The 27409-nt window shown below is 38.2% G+C and overlaps 1 protein-coding gene across 5 annotated transcripts in view; it reads right to left on the minus strand.

The window, feature by feature from the left end:
• Positions 1–333: 333 nt before the first annotated feature.
• The window catches only part of LOC125460360 (ERC protein 2), a 1111380-nt gene continuing 1084304 nt past the window's right edge, over positions 334–27409 (minus strand). For 4 of the 5 annotated variants that reach the window (XM_059649888.1, XM_059649889.1, XM_059649890.1 and 1 more), the window contains one exon: positions 334–2656. In XM_059649888.1, coding sequence (XP_059505871.1) covers positions 2519–2656 — 138 coding nt within the window. In that variant the 3' untranslated portion in view covers positions 334–2518. Of the gene's footprint in view, positions 2657–13631; positions 13676–27409 lie in introns of all 5 variants that reach the window. The other variant, XM_059649892.1, reaches the window with a different exon arrangement.

Consider the following 27409-nt stretch of genomic DNA (forward strand, 5'->3'; position numbering starts at 1 on the left):
TTTGACAGCTTGCAGTTGGCTGGCCAAGACGATGGAGTGCTAAATGAATTCTAAGTTACAGCTTTGAGAAGGGAAAAATTGACGTCTTCCAGCTCACCCAGCTTGATTTGTTGGCATATCTCAGTTATGTTATTGCCCAATGTGGAGAAAACACTCCTGAGTAAAGATCATTATATGAACAGTAAGTAGTATATGAAAGGGTGGAAAACAGTTAAGGAGAGAAGCTGGTGAAAGCTATTGTATGTTCATTTTGATATGTTACATTTGGATTGATTGTTAAAACAAACTGAAAATCCAGTGGTCCACAAAAAAATCTTTATTAAACAGCAACAGTAATATCAGAAAGAAACTTTTATTTAATGAATATATAAACAAGCTGGGCAACACTAGATATTTCTTGCACATTGATAACAATGTTTTATACTTTATATACCTCTACATGTCCACATGATAATGATGTACAGTAACAGTTTTAAATCATGCCCATGGTGGTTAACCATACTGAAGGATTCCTTTTGGTACCATGTCAACATCTTTACTACATATCAACAGCAGAACCCATGACATGCCACAAATTTGAAAATAATAGGACTAGAGGTGTTACTAAAACCTGACGCAACATTTAAAAGAGGCTACCTGGGGAATTACTGATTACATATTCCAGCACATCACATTCAAACACCATTCCACACAATTACATCGCAAATAAGCATTGTGTCAACATTTTCATGATCTGCTTGTAAACACTATTTGGATATTAATTTGTTAATCCACTTTCAAATGAAAGTCAAACTGAAATTGCGTGCTTTTTGATACACAAATCTCAAATACAAAAATTACTGTACAGAAATTGACACATTATATAGTACAAGCATAATAACAATCAGAACACCAGTCAAGTTAATTATTTGAAAACAAGCCAAGAGAAAAGAGAATTTATAATTATGGTAATAATTTTTTAACACTCAAAGCGAGATGTCTACCAATGGCGCATAAATAAAACATTACTGTCAGTTTGTCACAGTGTTTATTTTAACCAGATTCTATGCCAAAGTATCAAAAGAAAACATCTTGAAATTCTGTAAAACGTAACGAGAAATGTCTTTTTCATTTGGTGGAACAGTTTTCTTTTGCCTGAAAAGTCATGTTTCGACACCCTGATTTGAAGTTCATGTTTAAGATTGTTGCTCCTATAATCTGGGAACAACAGAATTCCCCCAATACAATAACTGTTCCAAATTGGCACATTACATAGAAATTAAATAACAGCTAAACATCATTGCTTTTATGCTTTTACTATGACATTTATTTAACATTAGGTCCTCATGGTAAGAATTTCCTACTTCAAGTATTCAGTTGTACTATAGAACATAGAGAACTGCTTGTTAGGGCACTCAAAGGATCACAACCCCAATGTGACAACAATGTTACATACTACTTCTTGTTGCCTGTGTTCTCCAGGAGTGCAAAATATGCCAGATGTGCTGAACATATTCCAAAGAACTTTGCCCCCTTTACTGAAGAAAGCTCTGAGGTTTGGTTTCATTTAAGCAGTAAAAACTTTTCTATTGCATTTCCACTCAAAGCAGTAAAGCTCCCCTGCATTGAGTAAGATTATGCATTAAGATCTCAAAATTATACAAATGCACAAGTTACTATACTTAGAAATCAGCTGCAAGATGCTGTTAAATTTCTTCTGGAATCTTTAATAATGGCATAAAGGACAACCATTACCATCAGACAGCTTTGCAACATCAGCAAGAAAGAATTGCACAACAAATTCTGCTTTTTCCTACTTGCTGACATTTGCTTTACATATGGCAATCCAAAGCTAGTGGGCCTGTTCCAGAATTTTAAAATACTTTTCCATTTTAACAATGCCTCTTTTAAATTGATCATCTAATGAACATATTCAGACGTACAGTACATTTTGAGAGGCACAGGTTTCTTTGTTCAGAAGGATAATCCTTGTCAACTGTTTGATAATTCTTTCACCTTTAAAACTGAACTTTTCATCACACAAAAGCTAAGTTTGATATTTGATGTAGTATCCACTAAAATGTTAAGATTAAAAAGCTCTTGTCACTTTCCTATGCACCTGGTCTAAGGTGTACAACAGGGTAGGGGAAGATTAACTGTGGAACTCCCCGAACCCATCATAGCTGCTGAACCTACAGAAGTTTACCATAATGGGTTAAAAGCTGAAGCTGGATATAAAAATTGCAAGCAACAGGAATCTCAAGAAGGTAGTCAAGGCAAGCTGAACATCCACCCAATCATTACATAGGCTTTTCAGAGGACATATTATTTCCATCTTTCTTGATTGTAACTGAGGATGCTAATACTTCTGGAATGATATCCCCAATACTTTTAAGGTATACACTAGTTTTGTTGGCTGAAAATTGGCTTTGAAAGAAAGATGCAGCTTTTAGTGATTTAAATGCTGAATGGGGTATTCCATTCTACTCACTTCATAAGGAACTAACACAATTCAAATACTGCCTCACTTTCTGCTACATCAGGCTGCTTCTTCCAGCATTTTGATGACTTGCTCCAGGACATCAGGGCATAGGTCTGAGATTCGTTGAAGCAAGTTGTCTGTGTACTCCTGTAGTGTCACATTTTCCTTTTCTCCTCTCTCAAACTCCTCGGTTAGCTAGTAAAAACAACAAGATATAGTTTAGTTTTTGCGTGCAGATTGCTATTTAGAACAAGTTGCCCATTATATCTTGTCCTGCAAATTTGCAATGTCATAGTCACTTGCTTTAAGATTGTAATATAAGGAGAAAATAACATTACCATGTCAATGTATTGCTTTTATAATAAACATCCCAAGATGTGATGTAGGTCCCACTCCAAATTACAGAACATTAATAAACTTATAGAATGAGCAAGTAATTGGCAGATGGAATCGAACAAAGTTAAAGCAAGGTAACCTATTTTGAGTAGAAAGAATAGAGAGGTGACTTATCACTTGGAAGGTGTAAGGCTAAGTACAGTAGAGGAGCAAAGGAATCTTGGAGTACAAGTACAATAATGACTGAAAATTCTGTAACAGGTTAGGAAAGTCGTTAAAAAAATCAAGCATAAGATTTCATTGAAAGTCAGAAATGAAAAGTAGGCAAGGTATGCTAAATCTGTACCCAAACGTGTTTAAATTACACTTAACTGTGCTAGAATACTTAAGAATATTGCGCATTAAGTTCTGCTCATCATATAAATAAGGGTATAGAAGGATTGTAGAATATGCACATAAGACTTAGAAAGGATTATATAAAAATGTATAACAATGCATATCAAGAAAGGATTGATATCTTCAGTCTCTTCTTTTGAGAGGAGAAAGCTGAAGGGTGACCTAACAAGGAATTCAGAAGAAATTTCTTTACCCAAAGAGTAGTGAGAATGTGGCACTTGCTAATGCAGAGGACAGGTGAAGTGAATATATACATACATTTAGGGGCAAACTAGACAAACATATAAGAAATGGGAATAAAGCGTTATGTGGAGCATAAACACCTACGGGGTTTTACAGCCTGTTTCTGTTTTTTAAAACTGATAATGTAATCCTACATAATGAGGAGATAAATAAGAGTAATGATGGGTGATAAAAAGCGAATGCTTCATAAGCTTTAAGATGGAGAGGGAAAGGAAGAAATAAGGTAATTAAGGAATTCCAAAAGTTTAAAGTCTTCAGGAAGATCAAGTAAGTATAACTTATGATTTCAACATAGGTTAGATTCTAAGAAAGTGCATTTCCAGCTTAGGAGGAATAGCTCTCAAAGTCAAGAAAAATACTACATATAGTGGTCTTCATAAAACAGAGTCACTGAGAGGTTGAGAGTGGCTAAAATCTAGAAATGCCAAAAATATTTTACATTCATACACAGGATGAAGCAGGAAACAAGGAACTGGATCTGAGGCATAATCATTATGACAGAGACAGACAACACAATGATAAAAAGGCATGATTACTTCTAAACTCCAACAAGTATGGGCCTAACCTTGTCAACGTTTCCTCATGAGACAACCTTTCCATTCTAAGAATCAAACTAGTGATCTCGTCTGAACTGTTGCCAATGCTATCCTTAAGTAAGGAGGTCAAAACTGTACAGAATACTCCGTTTGTGCTTTCATGAATGCCATGTACAGGTATGACAAAATGTCCAACCCATTTACATTCCATCACTCTTGCAATAAAGGCTAAAATTACAGTTGCCATCATATTTATTTTGTAATTCATATGTGAATTGTGAATTTCTGCAATCTTCCTGGACTTAAAAAAAATTGCTGCATTACTGTTCTTTTCAGCAAAATGAACAATCTCAGATCGTTGCAGGTCATCTTATAGGTTGTGCACATGGCTGCGACTTTACATTGACAGGAGATGGAGTAATGTTGAGCTTCTGGAATGTTGTTGGATTTGTACCTATTTAGGCTAATGGAGCGTATTCCATCACACTTCTGTCTTGTGTTTTGTAGATGGTGCACAATCCAGGCACCAATGGTAGCAGTGGTTGCAATACATTTGAATATTTAAATCAGCTTGAGTGAGAGATGGGTGCGTTCCATATTAATATTTTAAACTTAAATAAGGAAAATTATTAGTCATGGAAGAACAGCTAGCTAAAATGAATTGGCAACTAAGATTATTGTGCAGGTGAATAGAATTCAATGGCAGAAGTTTAAAGGTATATTTCAGAATACACAGAATAGTTACATTCTAATGAGAAGGAAAAATTCTAAAGGGAAGATCCAACATTCTTGGATAACCAAAAAAATTCAAGGAGGTATCCAACTTAAAGAAAAAACATGTAACTGAACAAAGGTGCGGCAGATCAAAGGATTGAACAGAATATTAGAAAAGCAGGAAAGAATGATTAAATAATCAATGAAGAGGCAAAGTAGAGAGAGAGAGAAAGCTTGCTAGAAATATAAAAACAGATAGGAAGAGTGACTATAAATATTCAAAAATGTTAACAGTAACCATTAGTCCTACAGAAAGTGATCACAAGAATTAATAAGGGAAAATAAGATAAAAAATTGAATAGGCATTTTGCACCAATTTTCACAATAAATTGTTTGATAACATCCCAGAAATAGCTGTAAATCAGAAAATGAAGGATCAAGAAGAATTCAAGAAAATCACAATTACCATAGAAGTAGTACTGAGCAAATTACTGGAGCTGAGAGCTGACAAGTCTCCAGATCCTGACAGATATCATCCAAGGTCTTAGAAAATGTGACTACTAAGTTTATTTAATTTTTCTAAAATTCCCTAGATTTGAGTAAGTTTCCTTTAAGTTAGAATGTAGCAGGTTGATCTGTTTTACTTGAAAAGGGATAGAGACAGAAAGTAGGAGATTGCACGTCAGTTAATTTACCATCTGGATTGGGAAGTTGTTAGAAGTTATTATTAGGGATATTATAGCATGGCACTTTGAAAAGTTCAAGGTAATCAAGCAGGGTGAACATTGTTTTATGAAATAGAAATCATGCTTAACTAATTTATTGGAGGTCTTTTGAGAAAGCAACTTGTGTATATGAAGGGGAACTGGTCTATGTACTGTACTTAAATTTGCAAAAGCTATTTGATTTAATGTCACATCAAAGATTATTACAGAAAGTGAAAACTCATGGTGTAAGGGGTAATATACTGGTATGATAGGAAGTTGCCTAACAGGAAACACAGTAGATACAAAAAGTTCATTTCTGCAAAAAAGATGGCAAGAAAAGAAAACCAGTGCTGTGGCCACAAGATATGTGCTCAGGACCCAAATTTTCCAATTTATTTCAATAGATACGAATGCAGCTAAATTTGCAAAGATTTGGCAAATGGAATACAATACAGTAAAATGTAACGATGTCCAGTTTAGTAGGCAGAATAAAAGAAACATGATATCTGAAACAGAAATTACTTGGGAAACTCAGCAGTTCTGGCAACATTTATAGAGAGAAAACAGAATTACATTTTGGGTCCAGTGACCCTTCAGAAAGATTCTGATTCAGATTTCCAACACTTGCAGTTCTTTGTTTTATTTAAGCATGTTATCTAAATGGTAAAAGACTGCAAAGTTATGAAATGTAGAGGGATCTGGATGTCCTTCTGCATGAATCATTAAAGATGCAAGCGCAGCAATTAATCAGAAAAATAGGAGGTTATGTTTCAGTTATTTACAGCATTAGTCAGACCTCTTCAGGAGAACTATGTACATTATTTGTCCACTTATTTAAAGAGAGATTTAAATGCATTCAGATGCACTTCTGAAATAGTACACTAGACTAGGCTGATCCCTTGAATGATGGGGTTGTCTTATGACGAAATGTTGGACTGGTTAGGCTTGCACCTGCTAAAGTGAAGAAAAGCAAGGGCTGACTTGAATTAAATATATACGGTTTAAAAATATGGGGCCACCATTTAAGGCAGAGATGAGATGAATTTTTCTTTTCTCCCACAGAGGGTCAGGAGTCTTTGGAATTTTCTTACCTCAGAGGTAGTGTAAGCACCTTCAATATTTTTAAGGCAGAGGTAAATAGATTATTAATAAACAATGGAGTGAAAGGTTATATGAATAGGTGGGAATGTACAACAATCAAATCAGCTGTGATTTTATTGAATGCTGGAGGGGGCATGAGCGGCGAGTGGCCTACTCCTGCTTCTTGTTTGCCTGATTGCGCACAATAAACTTGGCCTGTACTTAAATGCTGCTGAAACAACATTCAGATCAACCATCACCATGACCAAAACTGAAAGAGTTCACTATTGCTCTAGTTTCACTACTGCATGGATCACGCCATAAATTAATATCTTTTCCAGTTACTGAGATGACCAACTGAATACAAAAACTTTATACCACTTCGTAACTCTTAACATTATCAAAATAATCATGCACAATACAGATCAAATAATACATTATAACCTCAAGGATATCAATCAATCAAACCTACATCACTTCAGTCAATGTAAACAGACCCCTACTAAGCTGATCCACAGTAAGTCTTGGAGATCAGCCGAGCATTCATGACAACACCACTTGTTATTGAAATAATTAATGGTAAGTTAGAAGAAAATCAAGCTTGAATAAAATATTCAGCAACCTAGGCAGCATCTTTGGACAGAAATAGCTTTAATATTTCAGGTGGATGATCTGTTTTACTCTGCAGATACTGCAGGACCTGAAGAGTTCTTTGGGTTTGTTCTTATTTCAGATTCCTAGCATCCACTGAATTTTGCTTATGTATGAATGGTAAATTTGTGTGAATAATACGATTGAGACTTCTGTAAGTTTGTAACAGAAGCAGTTATTTTCAAACTAGATTCCCAAACGAGTGTTTTTATCATGAGTAGTGAACACTTACTATTGCTGCAGCATGGTTTATTGGTTCTGTACATTGTATGCAATGCTATAGTCACATAGAAGATCATTGAAGGTATGAAATGTTTTTAAAAACGTATGTTTCAATAAGTTCTGAATATGGGACTATAGCTCACAACTCCTCAGAAATGAACTATGGATCCTCAAGAAGCTGGCCAGACTTCACAAAAATTGCCAATGTGGCATTTGGTTAACGTATGAATAGGAAGAGGTGAGAGTGAAATGGGCCAAATGCTGGTAAACAGGACTAGCTTAATGGAAAATATCTGGTCAGCATGGATGAGTTGGACTGAAGCGTCTGTTTCTATGTTGTACATCTCAATGTCTAACTCCATAATTGTACTGGTAAGATCAGGAATGCAGGGTGTGAAACTGTTACTCAGAGCAACACAAACCTGTTGGTTCCATGAAAGGGGGCAGGATCCCTTAATCAGATCCCACCCACCATTTTTAAAGACCTTCAGAGTCAGTCAGACTCCATGACAATCTGGTATCTGGTCCCATCATATATTCATGCCTACTACCTGTGATTTTCTGATTCATGCCAGTGTTTTTTTTTTGCCAAAGACAATGGACAATAAGGTTTTGGAGTAGATCTGTAGCTCGGGTTGCGGGTGTTGAGGTTGGTTGGCTCGCCGAGCTGGTTTGTTGTTCCGCAGATGTTTCGTTACCATGCTTGGTAACATCCCAGTGCAACCTCTGATGAAGCGTCGGTATGTTTTCCCGCCTGGTTTTTAAACTCTGGGGTCCATTGCGATGGATTGCCTCACTTCCAGAGGCTGCACTGAGGATGTTACCAAGCATGGTAATGAAACGTCTGTGGAACAACAAACCAGCTCGGCAAGCCAACTCAACCTCAGCACAATGGACAATGCACTGCAAACAGAGTTAGTAGTATTAAAAATGGAATTTTATGTTCCAACAAAAAGAATATAAAACAATTAATCAAGCATCCAGCAATAAATGAATGAATGCAACAAATGAAATGTTAGATCAAAATGGAATAATGTCTTCAACATAGTAGATTCCCAAGATACAACACCAAGTCTTAGAATGTCAATTCTGTCTTTAATAATAAACATGGGCAAAATGTTTGAGGATGAGGAGAATACTGGTGTAATTGAGGTCACTAAGCTATATCACTGAACTCCTATATCACTATCTGATCTGAAATTGCCAGGGTTTGCAACTAAAATGTAGAGATTCTAATGTGGCATTTCCAAAGGGAAATGCAATCTCAGCTGTGCTTCTGTGTCTTTAAAGGAATTGCTACCACACTAGCTAAACATCACTACACTTTTCTTAGAAATGTATACTTTATTAACAAAGAATGACATTACAGCTTTGTTGAAACTCAGTCTTAGTCAAGAACTTCTGAATTAATTTATTGCATATTGAAGTTTCGTTGGATTCAAAGTAAGTTTTGAAACAATGTAGGAAAAAGGGTCAATTTAAAAAGAAAACCTGCCAATAAGTTTTAAAGACCAGCATGATATATCAAAGGCATCTGCAAAACAAAAGAATTAAAAGGGTACTAATGAAAATTCTCTCTTCAACACATGGCTTTATTGAACATTTTAACCTTCATTAAATGGCGGAAACAAACGATTAGTGACCTCAATAACCTAACTGAATTGCCCAGGCCAGTAATACTTGTGACTATTTAATTTTTATGACCTCATTAGCAAACAATTTCTCTAACCAATTTGCTAGGTTTTAATGAGTCTGTTTTATCAAACTTCGTTTTAATATTTCTCCACACTGCAAGTTCTGTGTCCCTGCAGAGATAGAGGTCTTGCATTCATGTTGAACTACTCCTCCCCTGAGTGTAAACTTTTTAAAGCATATAATAAGAGAAATAGGACCCTGTTATGATTGCAATTTGAGTCTCTATTTTTCTTTGGTTCAGCTTTGGCATGAAATTGTTCCTATGTCACATTACCCATTTTTCCAATTCTCACATTATACATTAAGTAATAAATTCTATTCAAATATCAAGTGGATAGTTTACGAAGAACGACCTAGCTAAATGTTCACTCACATATCATGAATCCAACAGGTTTAAGGATTTCCTGACAAACAGAATTGAAAACAAAAATCATGCTTGCTTTGAATAAATACTTATCATTTATGTCCTAAAAATAAATGATGATTTAAAATAAATTATCAGAAATTCAGCTTACACAGTTAGATTAAACTGGGCACATTTAAGCAAACTTTTATTACTAAATACTTCACGTTCCATTAAGTATCTGTTTTATGATTACCTCAGATCTGAAGCAAAAACCCCTCCCCTGTTACATGTGGCCAACAAATGTTGCTTTGAACCTGTGTGCTGTTACCAAAAATCCAGTAACAGCATTTGAAGGAACAACTTACCCTATTTCTAATAAGACACACATGGTATCTGAACAAAAGACTAAATATTGATAGGATAAATTAGCTTAACAAAACAGAATAGAATTATTATATTGTCCAAAACGGAATTTCCAGCCGAGCTCTGGTATTAAGGATGTCTCTATCCAAAAATCCCAGCAGGCATTCTCCTTGTATGAATTCCAGAACTAAATGATCGTATCATGACTTGTCATCTTAGAAATACTGCCGCAATGCAATTCTTTCTTCCCTCGAGGTTTATTTGTTGCGTCTGTGATCAAAGGGAAATGTTTTTCTCTCAATTACTTATTTTTCTTGATGTGATTAGATTACTGCGAAAGTGGTAATTCAAAGTTTGACTTCTAACTATTATTCTTTGCGTCACCTTAAGCTAGCCCTGTGGTACTTAATTTAATAATGAAACATACTGAAACTGGGAAGCATATCCAAAACCTATGTTTTTGATGTGGATTTATATCTGATGCTTTTGACAGCCATGAATAACAAAAATTTCTGCCAATATGTTTTTCATCACATTCTAATATAGTGCAATGTCACAGTTAAAGCTAAGTTTTACAGAACTGTGTTGTTTGGAGGACATGATGACACAGTAGGTTAATCCACTGTCCTTTCACCTCTATGACCAGTCTGTTATTCCAGATTGGATTGATGGCATTCACATAGAGGCTTTTGTGAAACTGAGTTGTATAATTTTAATCTCGCTCTAATTCTACAAGAAAACCTGTATTAGTTAATAACATTTTTAAAAATTTTATTCTGAGAAACATCATGGCATAATATTGCTACATTGATGTAACAAGAGTTGAAAAATTTTGTACTGGAAGACAGTGTATCTGAACCAATGCACAAGAGGTAGAAGCTTGCTAACTTACTGGCTAGATCAATAAGTTGAAGAACAAATTCCTTGCAGAAACAAAAACTTTTAAAACACTTTAATAATAATCAGTTACACATTAATATCTGCAATATTTCCTGTCAAACTTCAGATATTTGTTCTTTTAATCATTCTTTCTATAAGAAGCAGAGAGTAACCTGCTACATGGCAATTTTGAAAGGACTAACAATTTAGCATTAAGCTCATCCTTTTGTAAAATAATCCAATTACGGAGCATACCACTTTGCACAAACCTTTGTATTCTATCTACTCGTTTCGCAAGCATATTAGCACAGCAGGTATCTGGAGGAAATAATAAAAGCTTATGAGGCTGGTGCCTTCCCCAGTCTGTAATATTTTGGAAATATGCTATTTCCTGCTAAAACATTTCACCATCCATCAAATTCAGGTGTAGGGTCAGATATTGATGCATACACTACTCTCTTCAGATCTTTAGGCTGAATCCTACTGTTTTTTGGCTAAGTCTGAGATACGTCAAGTTACTTGGAAGGATTTTCACCAAGAGACCAATGTTTCCTTGCTGCGTCTTATCAAACTCCTCATTACCTACGTATACCATGCCAATGTTGTCCATTTGGAGCACCAACTTACCAAGCACTGTTCCCAGAAAGATGTGCCAGCGGATATCCTGGAATTCTGTAGCAACATCACGCCTACACTGTCTTTCAAAGTTTATTGTGAAAGTGGACATGCACTGTCAGTGGGTCTATCTTTAGAACATGGGCAGCAGCAGATCGAGAGGGTAGCTCACCACTATTTCTCAAGGCTAACTAGGGACGGGCAGTAAATGCTGCCGGCGATGATCATGTCCCACAAGTTAGTGAAAAAAGAAGTCTGGAGCTGACCTCTACGGTTTGTGATATCCGTCCTGGACGTAACAGACAGAGGAAAATTGGCACCCTGCTTTGCAGACAGGGATCTGAAAGTCCAGCTGGACAGAGCAGTGCAGAGATGGGACATCCGTATCTCCCAGGAACTGCAGGGGAGATCATGACACTAGACCACATCAGCCTGGTCTGAGGTTGCCACCCTGATTAAAGTAGTCTCAGCCATCAGGAAGAATGAACAGCACTGCAAGAAGGTTAATGGCCTTGTCCACTCCGTCTGTATAAATGCCACCGTCTTCTCTCCGATATCTCTCACTTTCTCTGCTACTGTACCCACCTCCAACACAGTCCAAGCTCTGTGACTCTCATTTCATGCCTGTAGCATCTTCTCTCACTTTGACTCCTACCACAAACCCCCAACTAGCACTACATCGCTCTGTCCTGCCTAATCAATCACTCATAATTCCTCTCCACTGGCACCAAAAGTAACAGCTGCCCCACCAAATTTCAAATCTCTTTAACCTGCCTCTCTCTCATTCCAGAAGGAAAACAGCCCACAACAGGACACAAAGAGTTAAGACAATTGGAGGGCTGCTTGATATTCAATTACTCACCCCTGATATGGACAGCATCCTCATTCTTACTGTCCCAGATGGCTGACTGACCATTTCAAAGCCCTGGACTGGTATGAGAGGCTATCCTTGATGCACTTGAAAAGACTGGAGATAGTAACCTGGTCCAGTCCATGAGCTGGGTGCATGCTGCAGTGCGAACAGTGTCCTTGCAGCAGCATTAGAATTACATCTGCTGGTGCAGCCCAAGGTACAGCATAAAAGTACAGAAACATCCTGTAAATGGAACAGAGATCTGTCTTTAGGGCACACAAAGGCTGGCACGTATCAGATGACAATATCTGTGGTTGTGGCATGCATGTAGCCTCTGCTCATGGAGCATTTAGTTGTGATGATGCCTGATGTCCAACACCAAGATCCTTCAGAGCTGAATTTGCCAGGTAGCCACTCAGATTTCCACCTCAAGTTTTTCACAATGTCTCGCTTGTTTGGTGAATGTGGTAAGATGGGAAGCTGAAAATGAATCAGGCTTTAATAAGGCACTTAACAAACATTACTTGCCTTGGCAACTTGATATATCAATTGTCAAAAACATAAAGGATGGAACGAGGCGCTTCAACATTGAGATCAGCTTCAACAGATTTCTTATCTGATTTTGCCGTAAATCTCACCATGGTTCAGCCCCCTACAAGATTCTGCCCTTTACTTCTGCCAAATTGACATTGATTTAATACCCAATGCACTGCTCAAGATAACAGTCGAATCTCTGCTTATAAACATTGCGCCCAGAATGCATTGCAAAATAAAATTAAGCATTTTTGTTCATGGCTCATTGTGGTATTAGTTTCTTTCTTCCTGTCATGGTACACCAAGCTCGAAACCAGATTTAATCACAGAAAACGGACCAGCTTGTTTTGATATACAAAACCCTGAAAACAGATGTTATGCCCTTTTAGGTAACTTAGGAAAGGATAAAGCCAGTCAATTCAAGTACAAATATCAGCATGAATGTTTGATTGGAGGCTCTTTTTGAGTTCAAGAGAAACAACTAAATTTCCTTTGCCCTCGTCATTTTTAAAAAAATTCTTAGCATGAGTTTTTCAAATTAAGGAATAATTTTGAAGGTAGCAGTGAGAGAGAGGCAGGTCAAAGAGATTCTGTGGGCAGTAAGCAATAAATCACAAACTAACATCACGGTATCACAAAATCGCAGTGCATCGGCAATCCACTTTCTGCTCTGCCTGATATTCAGCTTAATTGACATCATCTGCTTGGTACCTCCTCCCAAAACAAATTTCATCCAATTCACTTTATCATGCAATGGATGCGACTTCAGTTTTTTTTAAGTTTTCTGAGGGGAATATCAACTCTGTCAATTCAAACTGTTTGGCAGTTTATAACCAGAATCCTGATTGAGTCAAGTTTATTCTGCTACTCTACAGAATAGTAAAACATCACAATGGCACACAATGTAACTAGCAAGTTAAAACAACGTTTTTTTAAAAGAATGTTGGATCCCTGGGCTTGATACAAGTGGTTTTGATATGGGAAGTAAAAGAATACTCACAGCCATAAGGAATGAGTGCTTGCTGATAGGAGACAGCAGAGATCCTGAATCCAAGAAAAACAAATAAACCACAAACATATAACGTTGATATTAGTTGTTATCGCCCCTAATAAACAATAAAGCAGCAGTACAACTGATTGAGCTGGTCAGGTGCTAAAGGACATAGCTGCTAGCCTGGGTCCGCAGCAGGTGTGAGGGAACCAAGAGGGAAAAACATACTTGACCGCATCCTTACCAATCTGCCGGGTGCAGTTACATCTGTCCATCACAGTATTGGTAAGAGTGACCATCGCATAGTCCTTGTGGAGATGAACACCTACCTACACATTGAGAATAACTTCCACTGTGTTGCATGGCACTATCACCATGCTAAATGGACAGACTTCACACAAATGTAGCAACTCAAGACTAGGAATGCAAGAAGTACTGTGGACCACCAACAGAAGAATTGTACTCCAGCACAATCTGCAACCACATGGCCTGGCATATCCTCCACTCAACCATTACCATCAAGCCAGGGGATCAACCCTGGTTCAATGAAGAGTGCAGGAGGGCATGCCAGGAGCAGCACCGGGCATACCTGAACATGAGGTGTCAACCTGGTGAAGCCACAAAACAGGACTACTTGCATGCTAAGCAGTGAAAGCAGCAAGTGATAGACAGAGCTAAGCGAGCCCACAACCAATGGATCAGATCTAAGCTCTGTACATCCAGTCTTGAATGGTGGCGGACAAATAAAAAACTCACTGGAGGAGGAGGTTCCACAAATATCCCCATCCTCAACGATGGAAGAGCCCAGCACATTAGTATAAAAGATAAGGCTGAAGAATTCACAGCAATCTTCAGCCAGAAATGCCCAGTGGATAATCCATCTTGACCTCCTCCAGTGGACCCAGCAATAAAGGTGCCAGTCTTCAGCCAATTCAATTCAGTTCACTTCACATGATATCAAGAAACAGTTGGAGACACTGGATACTGTAAAGGGCATGGGCCCTGACAACATTCCAGCAATAGTACTGAAGACTTGTGCTCCAGAACTTGTCACTCCACTAAATGAGCTGTTCCAGCACAGTTACAATACTGGTATCTACCCGGTAATGTGGAAAATTTCCCGAATATTCCTATACACAAAAAAAGCAGGACAAATCCAAACCTGCCTATTTCTACCCTGTCAGTAAGGTGATGGAAGGTGTCATCAACAGTGCTATCATGCACCACCGGCTGAGCAATAACTTGGTCAGCGATGCCCAGTTTGGGTTCTTCCAGGGCCACTCAGCTCCTGACCTCATTGCAGCCTTGGTTCAAACACAGACAAAACAGCTGAACTCCAGAGGTTAGGTGAGGGTGACAGCCCTTGGTATCAAAGCTGCATTCAACGGAGTGTGGAGTCAAAGCGCCTTAGCAAAACTGGAATCAATGTGTATCGGGGGAAAACTCTGCGGTGGTTGGAGTCATACATGACACATAGGAAGATGGTCATGGTTGTTGGAGGTCAATAATTTCAGCTCCAAGACATCTCTGCAGGATTTCTTCACAGTAGTGTCCTAGACCCAAACATCTTCAGCTGCTTCATCAATGACCTTTCCTCCACCATAAGGTCATAAGTGGGGATGTTTGCTGATGATTGCACAATGTTCAGCACCATTCATGACTCCTCAGATACTGAAGCAGTCCGTGTTCAAATGCAAGAAGATCTGGACAATATCCAGGCTTGGGCTGACAAGTGGCATTTGACATTCACATCACGCAAATGTCAGGCTATGACCATCACCAATAAGTGATAATCTAACCACTGCCCCTTGACATTTAATGGTGTCTCCCGTCACTGAATTCCCCACTATCAACATCCTGGAGGTTACCATTGACCAGGAACTCAACTAGACTCACCACATATACACAGTGGCTACAAAAGCGGGCCAGAACCTAGGCATACTGCGGCAAGTAACTCACCTCCTGATTCCTCAAAGCCTATCCCCTATCTACAAGGCACAAGTCAGGAGTGTGATGGAACACTCCCCACTTGCCTGGATGAGTGCAGCTCCAACAAAATTCAAGAAGCTTGACACCATCCAACACCAAGCAGCCCACTTAATACGCACTACATCCACAAGCAGCCACTCCCTCCACCACTGACCCTCAGTAGCAGCAGTGTGTACTATCTACAAGATGCACTGCAGATATTCACCGAAGATGCTCAAACAGCACCTTCCAAACCCAGGACCACTTCCATCTAGAAGGACATGGGCAGCAGAACATATGGGAACACCACTACCTCCAAGGTCCCCTCCAAGCCACTCACCATCCTGACTTGGAAATATGTCGCTGTTTCTTCACTGTTGCTGGATCAAAATCCTGGAATTCCCTCCCTAATGGCATTGTGGGTCAACCTGGAATTCCCTCCTTAAGGGCATTTTGGATCAACCTACAGCAGGAGGACTGCAGCAGTTCAAGAAGGCAGCTCACCACTACCTTCTCAAGGGCAACTAGGGATGGGCAAGAAATGCTGGCCAGCCAGTGACACCCACATCCCACAAACAAATAGAAAAAAAATTCTGATGTTTTATAGAACACAGAACAATACAGTGCAGAATAGGCCCTTCAACTCTTGATGTTGCGCTGACCTGTGAACTAATCTAAGCCCATCCCCCTACACTATCCCATCATTACCCATTTGCTTATCCAAGGACTGTTTAAATGCCCCTACTGTGCCTGAGTTAACTACATTGGCAGGCAGGGCGTTCCACGCCCTTACCACTCTCTGAGTAAAGAACCTGCCTCTGACATCTGTCTTAAATCTATCACCCCTCAATTTGTAGCTATGCCCCCTTGTACAAGCTGACGTCATCATCCTCAGAAATTTGTTTTAGTATTTTTTAAAATTATTGTTGCCAGTTGGCAAAGATTGCAGCAGAAAACTGTGCATTAATAGCAATCAATGTGTCTGTCAGTAATGGTGAAATGTTATCTACAATTATTGCAGAGTTTCAAATATATTTAATGTTTTATTAATTCTTTACAAGGGTAGGCAGTGGTGTGAAGGTAATACTGGTCCAGTAATGCACAGCCCTAGGTTAATATTCTGGGCACATGGATTAGAATCCCACCTTGACAGATGGTGAAATTTGAATTCATTAAAAATCTGGAATAAATAAATGACCATGTTGACTATCATAATAGCCCATCTAGTTCATGAATGCCCTTTAGGGACACCAAACCCATGCAATGTACCCTCTGGGCGATTAGGGATGAGCAATAAATGCTGGCCAGACAGGTAACACACACATCCTGTGTGTTGGTAAGGCAAGCCAGGGGTATAATTGGCTATTTAAGTGAAATGTTGCTCCAATTAAATGCATATTGCTATATCACATCATACTCATAATGTGATCTCTTTATTTGCACTCAATTAAATTATGTACTAAATACTTTCTGTACGACCTTACAATGCCAGTTCTCATCCATCCGATTCATTTTTACTTCCTAGGTAAGTTCACTCTTGTAAAGCTGACTTCCATAAACACACACTTGTACATTGTTTTTGATACTTCTTTCATATTCATGATAATTAATTGTCCTCAATTTATTAAAACTAAAATCAAAAGATTTGTTTTATTTGCTAACGGACCTTGACAGGAGCAGATAATATGTGGCTCTAATATTAACGGGAGACAGCCACAGAATTTGCAGTGGGATAATCACACATGTATTTTGACTTCTGAATAAACTCAAACATGTGACTAGTCCTTTCCAACTCAGAAGTGGTAAATCACATCCCACTGAAAATACTGGAAATTCCTAAAACGTCTCCAGGGTGAAAACCACAGTAGCACTAAACGATTTCAGTTCTTGGTTGGTTGAACTTCAAATAATATTCAAGGTTTTACTTCTGTGGCCAGAGCCAAGTTCACTTCTACATTAAAACTAACCAGAGTAAAATGCAAAACGTAGAGATTACTCCAGTGTTTAATGGGTAAATGCCATATATTTGACGTGCTGAGCCAAATACATCAAGATGATCCTGGTTTGAATAGCTGAGCTATTCAGAGCTCGATCTCACCAGATGGAAATGAGAACCAAAATCTTCTCGTCTCTGGATCATCACTAATCAGATATAAGTTGAGAAATGTGCATCAAGTATTTAAAAAGGCCTGACATGCAAGCACGTACTGAAATTGTTTGGTATGCTTAAATGTCTAATGAGTTGATTTTGTACTGTCTGGGGACCACCAAAAATGTCTCTATGCTGAGCTCAGAATGGAACACTTGGGCCAGAAGTGTGGATTTAGCTGGATACGTACAGTAGAAATATTATTTTGGTTAATACCTGGTCAAACTCATCAGGGTGATTCAATTAAACATCACAACAACCACTCTGAATCAGCCCCAAGACCACATGACTACCCGAACACCACCCATTCCCCTGGCAGTGGCGTTCCTATTGGCAGCCTAGTCTTTTATATTCACATGCTGCACTCCCTATCACAGAGGATGGAGCATTCAGGTCATGTTAGGTGCTGGAGATTGCCGATTTGGAAGCTGTTTTTGGAGGAGCCTCAGGCAATATCAGTAACTGAGGAATCACAAATGGTGTTTAATATTGTGCATCTGTTAACATCCCCACTTTTGATCTGATAGCAGTAAGAGAACGAAAAAATAGCAGATGATGTTTGGATCTAGAATACTACTTTGAACAACTTTCCTCAGACTCTATGACACAGTTTGTTCGTGTATTTGGCCATTAACTGAACATTGGTGATTCAAGACCATCCAGGGTGAAATGTTTTGAGACCTCTTGTGATGCAGTGGTAATATACTGACCCATGGACCAGGAAATTTGAATTAAAGTCCTATCAGCTCCAGAGGTGTGTAAGAACGACATTGAGCAGGATGACTAGAAAATATCTACTTTGAAGAACTTCTCATCCAGAGGCTTGAATTCAAATCCCAGCTGCACCCTAAGTTCAGAAACTATCCTATTCTAAGGAACTTTTACAGCGACAGCCTGGGACTAAGGTGATTTACCTCCAGTGCCCAGATCTAATTATGTGCAACTCTTGGTTCGCATTAACTTCTCTTTTGCTGGGATTTCTTGATGCAAATGGTAGGTCAAATGCTGCCTTGATTTCAAGGCCAGTCAATGTCACCTCATCTCCAGTGTTCATCTCTTTGTTCTATATTTGGACCAGTTCTGAAACACGGGTATTCAGTACTACAGTTGGACTGTTGTCAGGGTATTGCTTTTGCTGTATTCCTTGCAGTCAGCTATTTTATGATATCACACGCAGTGAATCGGATTGACTGAAGAACAAATTCTGTGATGGTCAGGTCCTCAGGAGGATCCGAGATGCATCATCCACTTAGCTTTCAATGTGGCCGCAAACATCAGCCTAGTCTTTTGTATTCACATACTGTACTCCCTACCACTGAGGATGGAGCATTTACAGAGCATCTACTGCCCCTCAGTTATTTTATTATCCACCATAGTTTATAACTGGATGTAGCAGGACTTCAGAGCTTTAATCTGATGCATTTGTTGCAGAATCACTGAGCTCCACTTGTTGCAAGCTGCCTCCATTATTAGAATGTATACTGTTCTGTGCTGTAGCTTCACCAGGGTTACGCTTCATTTTGAGCTGTACTGATGCTGCTTCTGGCATGCTCTTGTATATGTCTTGTGGAACCATGGCTGGTCCTTAGGTTTGATGGCAATAGTAGAGAGTGAGGCATATTCTGAACCCCATACAACACAAGGACTGGGTGGCGGTTGCTTATATCAATATTGTCGTAGAATGTGTGGCGAGGAGTTTGGTGAGGATTAAATCAGGTAGATTTTTTCTCTTGCTTTGGTTCTCACAACCTGTTGCACATCTACTGTGGCATTTATGTTCTTCAAAGCTCATTAGGAACTGTTGATTCCAAATCACTCTTGGTGAAAAATATTCAAGTGTCCCAAACAAAATGTGTTCATACTGCCCTCTGTGCTTCTCCAGTGGAGTACAGATTCATCAACAGAGACAGAGCACTTGATAGATTCCTTAACCATGAGATTTGATGGTGGCAGAATCAACAGTGAGGACTTCTAATGTTCCCTCCTGACTATAGACCGTTGTGCCACTGCATCTTATCTTGCTCATAAGACAAAATATATTCAGGGATCAGAATGGACAAGTCTGGGATGTTGGCTGAAATACAACTATGAAAAGCTGTTGCTTGACTGGTCTAGGACCCAGATAAAAGTGAAGAGAACTTTGCAGGACTAAATGGATAGGTTGTGCTTTTGTCCAGCCCAGTGGCTGGGGCAATGCTAAATGATCCATTCTGTTCACGTTTTTTTTGTAAAGGCTTGCCAGGCCACAGAATCATATAAAATCCAGACTAAATAGGCATGGCAGATTTTCTTTCCCAAAACGACATGTGCCAGTTTGATGAGTTTTTAATCACAATGTGGTAGCTTGAAGATCAACATTAGAAATTTGGTTTTTTCAGTCCTAATTGATTTAATTAACTACACTTCAATTCCCTAAATGCCAAGGGATTTTAATTTATGTTTCTGAATCATTAACTCAAACCCTCAGATGAACTGTCCAGTAGCACCACGTCTATTCTTGTTGTACCCACACAATGGAGCAATGGTATTTATGCCAGTATGAACCATAACTTTCAAAAGCAAATAAGGTAACTGAATTGGCTTTGTACAGGTTTGATTAATAAATGTCCAGAAGAATATCAGTATTCCTTTTTGATTGTTAACATATATTTGAACAATATTCAGAAAGTACAAATTCTGTCGGCATGGGTTATTGTCTCTTCTAACAACTATTGCGATTGGATTGGGTGGGGGGGGGAACGATGGGCAGAAGCAATGGAGGTGCGAAGGAGAAGGTCATGGGTTGATGTCGTGAATGGACTATTCTCATCTATTTGGTATGTTTATGTACTCTTACTAATTTTTTTTGAAGAAAACAGAATCATTTATTATTTTAATCCTATTAATATTTCAGATCTTTGCCTTAAGTATCGCCACAATTAGCACACTTATAATTTTCTGTTCCAATTGGGTCACTTTGTAGAATCAGAGCGAAAGTAAGTTTTTATTTTTATGGCCTCCTATGTCCTTATTAGTTGCAATTGCTTAATCCTGTTACTTTAAGTACTCCCGCGCAGCATGAGCACATTTAACATCTTGCACTTCATTCATTCAGAATTGTAAAATACCGTTGTTACTATTTTTCAACTCTGTGCTACTGAAAGTCCAGACATTGGTTGCTAAGGACACAAATTCTAATACTGCAGATTAAGGCAAAGTGACATATAACCATCAATCTTACAAATGGTCAGCAAAAGCAGGGACATAACGTACAATTGTAAATAGTGATTTTGTACAGAGTATGAGGGAAAAGGAATTATAAGAATAGATTTGAAAGCAGACCAAACCACCAAGGTGGTCCTGCAAATCCAGTATTTGGCAGTGGGCAGCACTGATCAGAGATTTAGATTGAGGGAGGCATATTCATTTTGCAAGATTGAAGTGGAATTTTTTTTTTGGTCCATCTTTCGCTGGGAGTGCCACGGTAAGTGCATTCCTGGTATTTCATAAGAGGATTATGCCCTGCCAAATTTAGCTTTCAGCTGAAAGGAAAGTACAAGCCAGTACAGAGGACATTGAGGGAAAACAGGAAAGTAACAATCTAGAAGAAACAGTTATGGAAGAAAAGAAACAAGGGCATTAATATGTTAAAAGCAAAATTACTGCACATTGCAGTTAAACTTCTTGGATTCAATAACCTGCATGTAAGCCAAAAAATTAATATTCACTTAATGCATATTTGTCAAAGCATGTCAAATGTCATTTCATATTTGTGTAAAGTTCAAGCATTGGTGGCTAAATGCTGGACAACAACCTCAAGAGCAACGCAAGTTGAAGGCCAGCTGAAGTCAAAATGTGTTTAAAGAAATCTTGCTTTCATTACGTTCAAACATTTAACACACGAAAAATGTAGTCATGCCATTAACCAAATTTATTCTTACAGGATCAGTGTTCTCAATGATATTTTGTTCTGCTGGGAATTTGTGGTCCCAAATATTGTCTCACCACAATATAGGATTCATGAAAGAAACCACAAACTTCCCTTCAATGTCCCTCCTTCACACCAAAAATGATAGCAATCTGAAAAGAAACTGGAGTATCTGCTGTTTGTTTCCAGAATCCTACACAGCAAATATCTAAAAAAGCATTAAAACTGTGCCTGTACTCCTTAGACTAATGAGAGCAAACATGCTTAATTTCGTGACTTGACACAATTGGCATTTTAACAAGGCTGGGCCATGTGCATGTGAAAAGTCCAGCTTTCATATAACTGCAGTCCATCAAAATGCACTCCATGTCACCTGAAACTGCTTTTCATAAAAGTTTCACATAAAAAGTTAATCAGTAAAGCATCTTTAAGTGTACCAGGAATTATAAAATTTCCCATGCATTTTTCTTTAAACTGATTTAACACAATGAAAACAAATATAATGGTTAAATGAAAAAAATGCTAAATTGTGATCCTGACTCTTCAAGCTGCCAGCACTGTTTGAAAATTAGTAAATTAGTAGAGGAGACCTGGTAATAAATAGTTTGCCAAGACTTTTTCCTTATTGGCGTGGCATGCCATTTACCCTTATGCAAAGGACTAATTAGGAGTCTACAAGAACATCAAGGTTTCAAAATCTCTGGCTTTTAATAACATAGTGTGCCTGTCTGCCATCTGGGAGCAGCCTAGGTTCTCTCCAACAGCAGGCACTGCCCTAGGGCAAATAAGCAAGTGCAGACAGGAAGTCCAAGATGTGAACACTGTTGCATGTGTGACCCTATACACAGTGAGCCATGCTCTCCCAGATTTCTAATCTAATGGCAGGAACCTTATTAGGAAGTTGTTATGCTCTATTTGCCCTTGGCTGTGGCCTGTCTACTCAACTCCTGCTGGGACTTTTGTGGTTTTGGATGGTCACAATATATGAACTGCATCTTCAAATGGGCTGGCAAGCTTGCACCAAGTTTTCAAAAGTGTAAGTTACAATGTCACAGCTTTAACTGCAAAGTGCAAATGAGCTATGCCTCCTCTCTGCTGACATGTTTTAGAGTCTGCGAGTTGCGATCATGGAGCTTATTAAAGCAGCAACGTGGTAGCAACTACTTCAAAATGTGTTTTCAACATGTTTAAGTGCCTGACACATTTTCAACAATATATTTCTGTGAAATGCCATCTTACTAGTCCGTGAAATGAAAGTGACAAACTGAACTCCTTTGTTCTCATTCAAAAATATAAAACTCCGCTTTTGTTTGCAACAATTAAAACCTTTTAAATTAAAATATTTTCTGTAAAAACCTTCAGGAATGTGGTAAATTGTTACTTACAACCTTGGCCAAGCACCTTAAATACACAAATTAAAACCTTTATAGCTAACTGCCTGAGGATATACAGTAACATACTTTTGAAGTTTTTCAACCCATATATTCAACAAATTATGTTGAAACATCCAAAACTTATAATCAATCTCACATTAATATTGCAAAAACACTTAAGTGTTAGAAACATATTTATATTACCACTTCATGATGAAATAATTTTCTGCCTAACAAAGCTATTTTATCAAAACCTTTACTTACAATAATGAGAATTTGAGATTTGTAACATTTAGCTTCATAACCAACTGCATCAAACTCTAAGCATGAAACATTTAATCATCCTTCCCTCCAAAGTAGCTGCTGGTTCCAAAATGTAGCAGAAGGTGGTTAACAAATGTTTTACCGAAAAGGAAATTGCTTCTTTGGTAAAGGTTATGGGTTTAAAGGAAACTTTCCTTTTAAAAAAAATGTATTTTCTAGGGATGTGGGCACAAAACTGCTCCATTCTTAGTTATCCTAAAATGGAGTGGCTAGCTGAGCCACTTCAAAGACTGGGGTGAGTCATATGTAGATCAGATTGTGTGGAAGTGATAGATCCTTTTCCTTCAGGGCATTAGAGAGCAAGCTTGATATGAATGACAATTTCGCAGCCTTTATAATCATTTTATAGTGTAACTCATGAGTACAGAAAAAAATATGAACAATTTTATTTTCACAACACTAATGAAGATCTTTTTAATGTTCACATATGTGGCTGTCATTTTTATCAGGCATAAGAGACAATGAGTAATACCAAGAGACAGAATTCTGTCTTTTAAAATAAATTAACAAGTTCTCTTTGCATTAATTTCTAGTGAGAGGAGCTGCATGATGAAGGCAATAATCATTGTCCATCTACATTCCTGTGCTGATGGGTTAAGATCAGTTTCCATCTGGTCTTAATCCTGCCACTGGTCACAAAACCGCAGAAAGAAAATGTATCAGATGACTGGTTATTAATAGCATTGGCCACCAGCCTACAACCTGACCAAAGTACCACCAGTGACTTCTGTATATCCAACTCTCCGAGACACTGAACCCTTACATACAGAACAGTAATACATAGGTACCACTACCATTCAGTCAGACACCATGCTGCTGGAGTGCAAATGAATGAGGAGCAGAAGTAGGTCAATAGACCTTTGCAGCCTGCTCCGTCATTCAATAAGGTTACAGCTAAATGGTTTGTGTTTCGAACTCCACATTCCCAATTACTCCTTGTATTTGATTCATCTGTCTAACCTTAAAAATATTCAATAACTTTGTTTCTATAACTTCTAAGACTGAGAATTCCAAAGTCCTGCAGACAGTAAAAAGGTCTTGCCTCTGTTCTAAATTGACAGTTTCTAATTTTAGAATATTGCTCCCTGGTTCAGGACATACCACAAAAGGTAACATCATTTCCATACTCACCTTGTTAAGGCCATTCAGGATCAAAAACACTTCAAATGAGTCACGCTTCACTCTAATTGCTAGTGCAAACAAAACAAAGCTGTCCAATTTTTATTCATAAGACAACTTGCTCGTATCAATCTAGTAAATCTCCTTTGAACTGCCACACAGTTACATCTTTGCTTAAATAAGGAGACATGGTTTTACCAATGCCCTGTATAACTGAAGCACTAAAATCCTGACTTTTATGTTCAATTCCTCCCATAATAAAAGGAATCATTCCATTCACCTTTTTAATTACTTGATGTACCACCTATTCATGCCCAGAACTCAGATTCCTCTGAACCTTGGAATTCTGCATTCATTCTCTGTTTAGGTAATAGTCTGCTGAAGTAATACACTGCTTTTTCACTCTTCCTGCAAGTGACCAATTTCACATTTTTCCCACAGTACGCTACATCTGTCAGATGTCAGCCCAATTGTCCAACCTGCCTATATCAGTCTTTATTCTTGTTATGCCTTCTTCACAACCTACCTTCCTGACTATCCTTGTGTTAACTGCAAGTTTAGCCCTATAGTTTTAGTCCCTTCATCATAGTCGTAGATATAAACTGTTTAAAATTGAGGACAAACTTAGTTTCTATATACTCTTGTTTTCTGCTCCCAGCCAATCTTCTAACCATTTTGGCTTGTTACTCCTTACATTAAGTCTGCTTTGCACTATAGCCTTTATCTGGCACCTTGTCAAATGTCTTCTGTAAATCCAAATACAGTGTATCAATAGACTCTCCATTATCTACAGCAACCATTCCAACTTCAAAGAACACCAATGAATAGATTGAACTTCATTTCTGTCTCACAAAACAGCGTTGATCCTTCCCAATTAGTTTGAATTTTCTGAAGTGCTCAACTATGACCTCCTCAATGATTGATTCAACCTAACTCACAGCAGGCCAAGCATCATCTTAGGAGCACAAAAGATGACATTTCAGGCCTAAACCGTTCCCGAAACATCAGCTTTTGTGCTCCTAAGATGCTACTTGGCCTGCTGTGTTCATCCAGTTCCACAATTTGTAATCTCGGTTCTCCAGCATCTGCAGTTCCCATTATCTCTGAAGCTAACTCACAGTCTTTGATTTCTGCCTGCATTCTTGAATATAGCAAAATATCTGTTTCACTCTGATAGAACCTTTCCAAAATTGTGACAACTTTGGAAAATTAACACCTAGTACTCATTAGCACCCTCTTTTAAGACTCTGAAGGACAAAAATTAGGCTGCAATATTGTAGCACCTCATGTGCTATAATAACTTTAGCCATACGTGTACCCTCACAAAAATTAAAACTTGATTTGCTGTTCAATTTATTCTTTATTTGTACACATCATGATAACACTAGTTTCCTCTGATGGAGAAATTCAGAAGGGATCACAATCTTTAGAACTAGGATGCAAAATTAGCATAGACCTTTTCATGTAAAAGCATACTGAACAGCTGACATTTCTTCCTCCCAAAACATACAAAAAATTGATATTTTTAAGACTGAGACTGGCAAATTTTGATTAAGGATGGATACTAACCAATATGCATCATACCACAGTAAGTGGTAGTAAACTACAGATTAACCATGATCTATCTGAATGTTCAAGGTGTAGAAGTGTGACCAATGACATAGTATACAGAGGAAGCACCAAGTTCAGAGCTCAGTGTTGCTCTATGATCCACTTGTGCAACATGCTCAACTCCATGGATAAAGCTGACACAATATCTATGGGAAGTCTGTGTTCCAAAGAACGCAACTCACTGCTGGCTATTCACATTGGACACCGACAGCCCTCATGATGAAAACGTTCACACAAATCTCATAATTAGCTCTAAGAAATTACATGGTTTTTTTCCTGTTTATAAGAATACCACTGCCCAGAAAAAATGTATGGATGAAGTACAGGCAGGACATGTCCTAAACAGAATGAATAATGCCCAGGCTTGCCTGGAATGGGATAAACAGTTCAAGTTATTCTACCCTCCACTCTCTACCATGGCAATTTTCTTTATTTTGAGAGATGAGCATTGCTCGCAAAGCCAGCATTTGTTGTCTGTTTCCAATTCGCCTTAAACAGAGTGGGATGCTAGGCCATTTCAGAGGGAAGTTAAGTGTCATCAACATTGCTGTGGGTCAAGAATCACATATGTACCACACTGTGTAAGAATACAGATTTCCTTTCCTAAAGGGTATTTCATGAACATGATGGATATTTTATGACAGTCAGTGATAGTTTCATGGCCACCTCTACCGTGACTGGCTTCTAATCCAAGATTAATAATTCGAATTTTGGGTCAATATGCTAGCATCCTGACTCCTGACCATGGAGGATATTGATCCCATTGACAATTGTAAGCACTGAGCAAAGCATTCCATCTAGCCTGCGACCTGACTAGTGCTCAGAAACTAAATTGAAACTATGATGTATCTACCTCTTGCCCTGCATGCAACGAAACCCAGGCATATCAGTGCAATTTTTCCCAATTATTGAACAATCAAAATACACAATGCTACTGAAACATAATGTAATATACACTTGAGAAATTAATTTTAAAAATCAGAGATTATTACACTATTTTCAAGTCAAGAAGTTGGAAATATCAAGAAGTGTAAACATAAAGCTTGTAAATTCCAATTGTAGAAATTGTTAGAGGCCAGCATGATGATATATAATGCTGCACACATTGCTGCAGTTCAGATGGTTGAAATATTGACAAAGCCAATACCAAAAGGGAGGAAAAGTCACATTAAATAAAGGCAAAACAACCGGGTTCAAATCATAACTTCAAGTAGGGCTGTTATATCCTTGCTTAAAGTATTCGGATAGTATGTGGTTTGAAGATTACAGAACTTGTTTTTGCAAAGTAAAAAAGAGCCACGGTGGCTCAGTGGTTAGCACTGCATCATCACAGCGC

The sequence above is a fragment of the Stegostoma tigrinum genome, chromosome 11 (assembly GCF_030684315.1).
Source record: "Stegostoma tigrinum isolate sSteTig4 chromosome 11, sSteTig4.hap1, whole genome shotgun sequence".
Lineage (NCBI taxonomy): Eukaryota > Metazoa > Chordata > Chondrichthyes > Orectolobiformes > Stegostomatidae > Stegostoma > Stegostoma tigrinum.